The sequence below is a fragment of the Chinchilla lanigera genome, unplaced genomic scaffold, assembly GCF_000276665.1.
Source record: "Chinchilla lanigera isolate Chin_1 unplaced genomic scaffold, ChiLan1.0 scaffold00031, whole genome shotgun sequence".
Taxonomy (NCBI): domain Eukaryota; kingdom Metazoa; phylum Chordata; class Mammalia; order Rodentia; family Chinchillidae; genus Chinchilla; species Chinchilla lanigera.
In genome coordinates, this window is record NW_004955432.1 from 4,417,712 (window position 1) to 4,428,796 (window position 11,085).

The following is an 11,085-nucleotide window of genomic DNA, read 5'->3' on the forward strand; positions in this document are numbered from 1 at the left end:
GAAACAGAGAAAATGACACGTGAGACCCTGTCAAATAAAAAAGACAGTGGCAGCTCTGCTGAGTAGGAATAAACTCTGCCTAAGTGCAGCTTAGACAGGTAAGCATGCTGGGAGAGAAACTGGTCAGAAGGCTCTGAGTTACAATCTAAGATCTGTGCTCCACTCACACCAGCAGGGATCAGTTTCTGCTGTCACTCTGTTTGTCTCCTCACAGCTGCCAGGAAGGGCAATGAAGCAGGAGCAAATCAGTGTTCAAGAGCAAGCTGGAAGAACTGTCCAATCAGGTGGGGCAAGGGAGGCGGGCTCTGTTGCCAGGTTCTAAATACCAGGTCTTGAGCACTGTGCAGACAGCCGGATCGCCTGGCTGCACGGCTTTGCTTTAGGATTTCTGCTGGCTGCAGCCTGCATTGGAAGGACCCTGGAGGACCCCCCAAGCCACGCAATGGTAATAGTATGGGATGGGTGCCCTGAGGTGGGACAGAAGGGAATGCGATGTTGATGAGCTCAGCCCGGAAGGGGAAGAAACAGCAATGGCAGACCGGAGCCTCCCTGCCCGATGCAGGGTCTGAGTTCTTTCTGGTCTCTATCCCTGGTACCGTTTGTCCCTCCTGCTTTGGCTGCAGCTGCCCCATTTTGGGTACCCAGCAGCAGGTCTCACCATAGCCGCCTTGGGACCAATGTCAAGCGGCTGCAGCCCACAGCCGCATCTCCACCTGTGGGTAGAATGTGAGTTTTGGGATGACCCAGCTTCCGGTCAGGTTTCATTCTGAAGGAGCTGTGCTGTGCTGGTTTCCTGGTCTCACCCCTCCCACCAGCCGACCTGGTGGATATCAATTCTATAAATGTCTGTGACAATGTGTTTTAAACCCTCAACTTATCTTCTCAAGTCAATGCTCCTTCATGAGTAGAGTGAATTCCAAAATTTCCAGTATATCCCCACATTTCCATAGTCATAGTAGTTGACAGAAAATGCCATGAGAATGCGAAGACAGTGTTAACTTCATTTTTTATTTGACTCAGTACTGGAGTGCTTGTATGCATGCCCGGAACGCCTGTGTTCCATAAAGAAGTGCAAAAAACTGATTGGCTTAATTGTTCCGGTGTCACTTCTAGTAACAAATAGACTATGTGGTGAGGACCTGCCATAGAGTTTAGAATGCTAAGAAGAATGGAGGTGATGTTGATGTATTAGCAGAGGCAGGAGAAAGTGTTCCTGCTAAGGACTCCTTCCATGAGGGACTGAATGTTGAATGCACTGTGTGAAAAAACACTGAACTTGAGCATCTACATTTACATGAGATTTGTTATGATGGAAGAGGAAAGAGGTGTCATCTCATATAATGTTACAGCCCTTGGACTATTTGTAGGCATTGTTTTAAAAATGGAAATGCTGATTGAGGTGGGCTTTATATTAAAGAACTACTGGGTTAGCTCTAAAGGTAAAACCCTAAATGTGAGGTCTGCAGGCATTTGAATTCTGAGGGTTAAGCGGATTTTTTTGGGTGTGGGTAGAAAATAGGAGGAGAAAAAAAGTGGCAGAGTAGAGATGGAGAGAGTGACAAAATCCAAACATAAAAGAGGAAAAAGTCTCCCCCTGATGTCAGATTGTTCTATGTGTGAAAAGTAACTGTTTCTGGGCTCAAGCTAAAAGTGGGTCAAAGGTCACAAGCCTGCAGGAAAGTGAAGAAATTAGTAAAAGTTAGATAAATATGTCTTTTGCTTCTAGTGAACAGTTAACCTAATCATTTCTGAGGAAAAATTGGAAATAAGAAGGTAGCTTTGTTGTAGGCCTAAAAATTGTTGGATATGATCATTTAAGTGTGATGGGAAGGGATTTCTCCATGAGACAAAAGATTGCAAGCTGTGATTGATGTTTTTATTGGACTCAGAAGTGAACTCAGGGCTTTTTCTCTGAATTATATTCCCCACACTTCCTAATATTTTGTTTTTAAATTTGAGACTAGGTCTCACTGAGTTTCCCAGGCTGCAGTGAACTTCTGATGTTGTTTTACCCTGCTGCAATTCTGAGATTACCGGCATGGACAAACATGTCTAGCAAAGATAGGGGTTATTTTATTACCACTGTTAAGTGGCGTTACAATGCTTGGTTAGGTGAAACTTCAGCGAGGCCTGTTGTTCCCACTTTTCATCCTACAACTTGGGACACTGAGGCAAGAAGTTTGTAATACTGAAGCCAGCCAGGACAATGGAGCAAGATCCAGGTCAACAGAAAGTATAAATGGGCAGATCTAAATGCATTGCAGATCTCCAATCTAAAGTAATTTGTAAAACATGCACAAGGCCCTGAATTCAATTTCCAGTGCTACAGAATGAAAGAGAAAGTCATTAGTATTCAGTGGAGAATTTACTTTGTTTTTTTTTTTTTTAATTTTATTCTGTTTGCACACTAGAGGTGCATGGTATAAGCGTCATTCAAGATGCTAGGCAGCATTGTAAGTCACTGCTCTGTCAGTGACAATTTCATCTTTTCAAAAGAAAATGCTCCCACTTTATCATTTTCCACCTTCAGCTCCCACTCTACTGCTTAATATAGTTAAATCCTCCTTGGTCTTTTGCTCTGGAAACTTCAAAATGTGCCATGAGATTAGATAAGATCCATTTCACCTTTCTGGCTCTTCTCTGTCTTGTCTACCTGCTTATATTATGTGTACTTTTAAGACAAAAATTACTCCTCTTATAACCACATATATGTTCCAAGCCTGTGTTTGATATCCTACGACCATACACATAGCAAATAAGTGCTTCCTACATGCAAAATATTGTTTATACATTAGATTCTTTTATACTTTTAATGACCTTATGAAGTCCAGTTCTATTTGACACAATATTGCTTGCTAAAACACCAGAGAATAGAGAAATTACTGTCTAAATACCACATAGATGGAGATGTGAAGAAAAATACACATGTGTCTTTAAACAGATTATTGTGTCACTATAGTTGCCATCTAGTCCTAATGGGAGATTTATGTTTCTTAATTTATCATTACTCCTTAATCTTTGTTTCAGTCCATGACTTCTTCCTTCTCAGGGACGAAAAATCCTGCTGCTGTCATCTGGAGTTGTGTATTCCAAAAGCAATGTCCAGAGGTACTGGCATAGGAACTTCTCAAACATAAAAGAATACAAGTGAAAAAGTCAAGAGCATATGGTACAAAAACTTGCCTTTGAAAACTTCCTGCTATATAAATAGGAAACTCAAATAATTTTGAATAAATGCAGATGGAAGTTGAATGGCAGTATATCCCGCCAACATTTTCAGTGATTTTTGCATAGTTTCACATAAGGTGTTGCCTGGAATATCTGCATATCTTTATAGATAATCATCATAGTTTTATTCAAGTCTACATCTATAAGTTTAAGTGATATGTAATACAGGAGGCCTCCATCAACTTACAGAAATGTTGTTCAGCAATTTTCCCAAAGTCTGTAGCAATGTGTTTGATATAAGCATGAGTTCCTGGTCAAATGTCTGTTAGTACAGAGTTTGTCCTATCTGTGGAAAGAACAGAATCTAAGGGGAAATCGAGGTTGAGGTTAGACAGAGAAAATGTGTTTCATGTAGGTGTGATTATCCTAAGCTCTGACGAGATGCCAGATTTCAGACTACTGTTGAGCATATGGATACAGTAAAATATTGCACACAGGGGTAGAAGAAGTGAACAGATTTTACCTACAACACTTCTGAAAGCAGTAATGAGGTATCTTTTTACACATGTAAAAAGTTCACTGTAGGAAGCACCAGCTGTGTCCCTAGCAGTTTCAGTGAATTCTGACACAACCTCAAATTAATGACTGAATCCACAGGTAAAACATGCTATTCTGTTGGAACTCTTTGATGTCTTACACTAGTCAGATTTGGATTCCAGAGTAACATAATTTTGCCTATTGTGACTATCAATTCTTACACTCATAATCTAACAATTTATTCTCATTCCTTGGAAAGAATCTCAGGACTCAGGAAAACTCTTACTATTACCATTTAATAAGAAAACAACCCAAGAATAGCCCAAAGGAACAGGTGCATGGCAAAGTATGGGCCAAGGATGGAGTGGGTCTTGCATACTTTATCTGGAGGACCCAAACTCCTCATGTTACTGTGAGGTAAGCAACCATAAAATTTTGGTCACTGTCCTTTAGGGGTGTTCATGGAAAATTCTAGCATATTCCCATAGTTATCTTTGTCTTTGATAATTAACTCAACTCTTTCCTCCCCATAGATCCACTAGAAGAATTTACTATTTCAGCCCACTAGACAATTACAATTTTTATTTATATATTTTTGTTGGTTTTTTTATTGCTACATTTTAGATAACATTGATAATAGAGAATTTATACCTGTAAGTGTCCCAAATATATATATTTTTATAGGGAATTTATAAAAGTAAGTGTCTCAAATGCATATATTTTTATGTTGCTATTAGTTTTATGAGGTTATTTGTGCAAATCATTTGGTTTATACATGTAAAACATGGCTGTGTCCAAGCCATAATTTGTACAGATACCTGTGAATGTTATATATAAAGAAAGACTCATTTAGACACTTTATTTAGGTCATACACATAAAGTATATGGTATTATGTTTTTGCTACTTGGACAATATGCTTCACATATACAACTGAAGTAGAAAAGTATTGTGTCAGCTTGTAGATTTAGGGATTGTAGGCCAACTTCTAGCTCCAAAGAGGAAATACCATGAAAAAATAACATGCAAAAGGAAAGCTGCCTACCTCATGGCAAACAGGACGCAGGGGGCTCAGAGAGACTGAGAGGAATGGAACAATAGATATAGTTCCTATAGTCATGCACTCAGGCATGATTCAGATACAGAAATGAGTTTTACTAATTTCATAGGTATCTCTCAGACCAATCTGATTGATTATCAGGACTGACCACATGATTTCAGGTGAGATCTCTTCTGTGGTAAAATCAGTGTGTTGAAGAAAGAAATTTCTTAACCTGTGAGGAAGTTACTACAGAAAGTCTACAGTGTTAAGTACTTAGGCGTCCCTGGTTCATTGAGGGTGAGACTGTATTTCAACTATCACTGTGGCCTTCATAATTATAAATGTTATTAGTCTTTGGCATTCAGATTTTCTTTGTGATGTGGATGAAGTAGGTTGCCTCTCTGAGGCACTTGAAGTGTTTTCTTTCACACTGATTTCATTGCATAATACTGCTGTCATATCATTCCTGTTTCATAATTTATTAAGGAAATGTATTTATTTCTAGTATATTTTATTTGCCTGGAAAATGAATAGAATGAGAAATAAACTGTGACAAAATCTGTGCTATGGAGCCAAGTTCCTCACTCAAACTGCTTTCTTACAACATTAGGACTTCTCTTCTATTCCATTATGTCTTTCTTGCCCTTGGCTGGATCCAAGTTGTTCTTTGGGATTGAGAATTTTCTCCATGTGACATTGAGTTGCTAATTCCAGGAACAAAGTTGTGATGCTATTTTTAGGGACATCACACGGGAAAAGCCCATGGAGTACACCAAGGAGATAGTGGCAGCTCTGAAAGGGTAGTAGCAATTCTGCTCCAGTGCTATTTTCTCTTGGGTTAAGTGAAATCAATATCTCAAGAGAAAGCTGGGGCTGGGACAGGTTTTGGTTAGAGTCTTGTTATTTGGGCTCCACTCGACTATCTGGTTCCTCTTGTTCTTCTTGGATTCCTCTTGATCTTCATGGAAAATGGAGCAGCAATACAGCAGTGAAGAAAGGTTGGTACTATATGAACCATCCAGTCTCTCACGGTGCCCAGAGAAAAGAATCTTACTCTGTCTAGTACCCAAATCTGAATCTTTCAGTGTGTTGCTGAGAACTGTCCCTCCCAGCTCAGACTGAATTGCTCTGTAGATTCAACTGGCTCATAGTTTTAGGACAACTCTCCCAAGGAAGAACCATGGGAGACCTGAAATTATGCATCTGGTTAATGGGCAGACATTACCCAGACAGGAGGGACCCAAGACAGTAGTGGAGGATCTGGTGGAGCCATAATGTGTGGTCAAAATGGACAGAAATAGCGTTGTCTGGGTCTGACCTTCCCTGCATGAGCTGAGGCATTTTTGTTCCTATATGCCTACTATTGTTGCTATGCCCTTGAAATTTGTGGTCCTCAAGGAGGCCCTAAACAGATGAGAGGAACTAAGCATCCTGCCCTGCTCAAGTGAGATTATTTCAAAGTATCCACAGTCCTATCTCATGAAGCTGAGCGCCTGCCACCCACTTCTCTCTGTATTGGGCAGTGACAGAACAAGAGTTGCTGGAAGACTTCAGACTCACATGTGAGTTTTGTGTGTGAGTATCAATGCAGTAGGTTAATACCTTGTCTTTATACCATCAGTAATCTTGGTGTTATGTTTTGTATCTAAAATATACCACCAATGTGTTATATTGATGTTTAAAGTGCTTAACTGTGCTTTATATTTATCAGTGGATTCACCCATTGATGAATTCAATAGCTGAATGTACTGTCAAGAGCTGGAGACTCATTGGACATAGATCCCTGGTGATGTGGAAAGATATACATATGTTTGTCTCTGTTTCCTCCCATCTTTATCATCTTCCTTGCTGGATGAGTCAAGTATCTTCTCTCCACTGCCCTGATTCTGCCTTTAAGACAGTGTATCAGGGACTAAAACTCTGAGCCAAATTAATTTTATCCTCTTTCAAATTCTGCATGTTGGGTATTTTGTCTCAAGGATGTGAAACTCGCTAAGCCACCTGGTAAAGCTAAATATGTAGGATACAGGATCACTCAAATTGTCTCCTGAATCCCAGGCTTTGTTGTGATGACAGTGAATTGCTAAATTTCTAAAAATTTTCCCATATGGCCAAAGTCATTGTAGGGTTTTTGTAAAGGCCATGAAATTATGCACTTGATCTTAGCCAAAAGGCCGAGAAGTGATGGGACATGAAATTATGAAGAAAGATTTAACATTGTTAGCAAAGCGGTTCAGTGACAGAGCACTTTGGAAGCATGTTTAAACTCCTGTGCTACATCCAAAAATACAATAAATAAATAGCTGAATACCCAAAGAACAAACAAAAAATAAACTTTTTCTATATAGTTAATAACATGCCACTTCCATGTTTATTTTATGTTTTTAAAAATTTTATTGGTACATTTTAGAGATGTATAACATTCATCATAATGAATTTGTATCTATGCATGATATATCTTGCTTTGTGTTTTTTCCCACTCCCCTCCCTTCCCTCAACCCCTCTTCCTCTCCTTATTTAAAAAGCTTTGTTTCCATTTTTCCCTCTTTTTTTCTTGTCCCTTACTTCCTTTGCCCCCTCCTTTGTTTCCCTTCTCATTTGAATATTTTTTCTCATTTCCCAATATCTATTACACATTTTGATCCTTATTTACACTTTCAGTTTCTCACACCAGAGAAACAATGTGATATTTACACATGTGTGTTCAATTTATTTCACTTAAACTTATGGTCTCAAAGTGCATCCATTTGTCTAGAAATGTCTTGAGCTCATCCTTCTTTTATGACAGAGTGCTATTCCATTGTATTAAAAAAAATGCCTTTATCCACTCATCAGTTGATGGACATTTGGGCTGTTTGCAAGATTTATCTATTACACACTGTGCCACTATAAACATGGATGTTTGTATATATCATGGTGATATGATGCTTTTAACTCTTGTGGGAGAATACCAAGAGGTGGAATAGTTGGGTGAAATGGAACACGTATTTCTAGTTTTTTGAGAAATTTTCACACTAATTTTCACAGAGGTGCACCAGTCTGCGTCCCCACTAAGAGTGGAGAAGGTTTCCTTTTTCCCAACAATCCCACAAGCATTTGTTGTATTTTCTGTGAAGTCAGAGTTTTGTTTATAATGTCCTTGCCTACTGAAATGTCTTCAAGAGTTCTACCTACTCTATCGTCCAGCAGATTTAGTTTTTCCATTTTAATATTTATATCCATGATTGATTTTTATTTTAGTTCAGTATATGATGAAATATATGGGTCTGATTTTCATGTTTGGCATGTGAAAAGTTAGTTTTTCCAGCATCAGAAGAAGCTGTCTTTCTTCCAGGGAGGATATTTTGTAAATGGAGTTGAAATATTTCACGTTGTGATTCTCACTCTTCTTGGATATATATGTGTGATGATTTAGGAGGCAGTGTCCTTTGAGGATGTGGCCGTGGACTTCACCATGGAGGAGTGGGCTTTGCTGGATCCTTCCCAGAAGAAGCTCTACAAAGACGTGATGTGGGAAAACTTTAGGAATGTGGCTGCTATAGGTAAGGAAGACATCCTTTTCCATTTATGCATTCACAGAACATTGTTTGTTGTTCATCAGTGCCATTTACTAAATTGGAATATGGAAACACTTTATGACTCCTCTAGGCATAGTCATATTATACTATGAATTTAACTGGAATCTATAGACTTTCATGTAATGTAGCAAGTCATCATATTTTTGTCTTAGTTATTTTTCTCATTGCTGAAACAAAATATCCCATACCCAAGGTTAAATGACAAAGGTTTATGCAGCTTACAGTTTGTAGACATTTCAAGCTGTAGACAGCAGACTTCAAGGCAGGGTGGCATGGCATACGGGCATCAAACAGGGCAGCAAGGAGCAATCAACAACAGCAGCCCTCTTTTCTGTCCCTTATTTTCTACCCAGGCTCCCCACCCTTAAGACAAGTAGCAATCACTCCCAGGATGGTGCACCTTTAATCCTAGTGTTGCACCACAAGTTAATCTCAGTAGCACATGATAATCTCAGTATCACACATGCCAGATCCAGCCATCTCCAAATAGCTCCACCTATGACTGCATTACGCTTTGGGAAGCCATCTAGACAAGCCATAACATTTCTGTTTCTATACTTTAGGAAGGAACTGGGATGACCAACAGATGGAAGGTGAATACAAAATTTGCAGTGAAACTCTAAGGTAATTTATTTTCACCAGTAGAATATTCTTCAAGAGAAAGAAATATTAAAACCAAGAAATCTATACAAATGAGACCATTTTCAAATTTCTTTAATCTCATTAAATTTCTCCATAAATGTATACATGTTGAGCATCTATAATTTGCTTGAATATTTGATATATTAGAATATCTGAAATGCAGGCTGTACGGACATCATGCCACTGGTGATATTACTTAATGTGGAAGAATAAATTACTTTTTAGGCTTAAGTTTATAAAAATTGCTTTTAGAGACTGACTGTAGCAGTATACAAAACATAGTTTTTGTTCAGACTGAGAACCAAGTCCAGGATATTCATAGATATGTATTATTTTCCAAAGACAACCTTCATATCAAATAAGTTATGTAAGGAAAATTATATGTATTTAAATGTGGCATCCATATTTACAAATTTGCTTACTTTGTGGAAGTATTTAATATCTAAATGAATGTCAGTGCTATGATAATATATGTTTTCAGGCAATTTTCCAAGAATTCAGTGCATTCATTTTCCAAAACACTAGCAGTCACCTTCCAGTATCATTGGTGGGAATGTTATTGAAGTATAACATCTATGAAAATGTATACAGACAGTCCTCAAAAAAGTAAAAAGAGAAATTCCATTTTATCCTGCTGTACTTTTTCTGGATATATTTTCCCCAAATTGAAAGTGATGAATGCATGCCCCTGCACATAGCTGCACAACTCACAAAAGCTAAGGTCTCCAAACAGCCTGGATGCCCATGCCCAGATGATTTGATTGAGGAAATATGGGATAGCCTAGCCATGATGATGCATGCTTAGAATCCTAGAACTATGAGAAGTTGAGGAGTATGATCATTCATTAATGCTCAGCCTGCCAACTAAATGATTAATAAGACTGTCTTAAAACACAAAACAAATAAGACTGGAGATGTAGATCAGTGCTAAAACTCTTCATTAAATCTCCAGCACTGGAAAAAATGTGGGTATATACATAGTAGAATAGTGTTCAACCATAAAAAAAAAAGAAAAAAAAGCAAGTTCCAAAAAATGGAAGGAACCAAAACCCAAAAAAATAAAAAATTCAAGCAAAAAAAATTTAATAACATGTTATATTTAGTATGAGAAACCCAAAATATAAATTAAGGAAGAAAATAAAGGAGAGATGGTAGGGTGAAGAGACTCAGTGGAAGGATAAGCGGGTAGTCGTGGAGGAGAAAGTATCAGAAATAATCATCAGAAATAGCATAGGATATACTTGTGTAACAGTACCAGTTTTGTTATTTTATACTTTTACAGAAGTGAAGAGGTGGAGAAATGCTATAAATACAAATTACGGTATCAACATGGAGAAGTGGTCTTTCTTACTCCAGTTATTAATATGAACATGAAACTAATTGATACAGAACCAACTGAAAGCTTTGCCTGTAGAAAGCTCCTGATTAGACATTCATCACCAACTGTTCCCATCTTAGCTACCACTGAACTCAAATCATGTGAATATCAGGGATTTGAAGAGAAGCTGTCTAACTGCAACAATCGTGGGAAAATTTACATGGACAGTCAGTCCCTTCAGAAGCATGCAAAGACAAATCCAGGAGAAAAACCATATGAATACAAACAATGTGGAAAATTCTCCTGGGATTGCACTGAAGGAACTAACACTAAAGAGAAAACTTTTGTGTATAAGGGGGATGTAATAGCCCTCAGTACAGCCAGCTATGTTCAAATCTGTGAAAGAAATCATAGTAGAGTGAATACATACATAGATGTACAATGTGGAGACAATTTTAACTCTCAACATGATATTCAGATACATAAAAGAGCTTCTACTAGAGAAAAACCTTATGTATGTAAACACTGTGGGAAATCCTTCACTCATAATACTTCATTTGATAGTCATGAAAAAACTCACAATGAGAAGCTTTATGTATGTAAGCACTGTGGGGAAACTCTCAGCACACAGAGTTATTGTCAAACACATGAAAGAGCTCACACTGCAGAGAAATCCTATGTATGTAAACAATGTGGAAATGCTTTCAGCACACACACTGATTGTAGAATCCATGAAAGAATGTGCAGAGGGGAAAAACACTACACATGTAAGCAATGTGGCAAAGCTTTTAGGAGACATGGT

General features: G+C 38.2%; 1 protein-coding gene across 1 annotated transcript in view; it reads left to right on the top strand.

The window, feature by feature from the left end:
• The first annotated feature begins 311 nt into the window (after positions 1-311).
• Positions 312-11,085, top strand: part of LOC102014814 (zinc finger protein 14-like) — a 12,671-nt gene continuing 1,897 nt past the window's right edge. The window contains exons 1-4 of the mRNA XM_013515913.1: positions 312-445; positions 8,161-8,287; positions 8,887-8,947; positions 10,248-11,083. Coding sequence (XP_013371367.1) covers positions 443-445; positions 8,161-8,287; positions 8,887-8,947; positions 10,248-11,083 — 1,027 coding nt within the window. The 5' untranslated portion in view covers positions 312-442. The remainder of the gene's footprint in view (positions 446-8,160; positions 8,288-8,886; positions 8,948-10,247; positions 11,084-11,085) is intronic.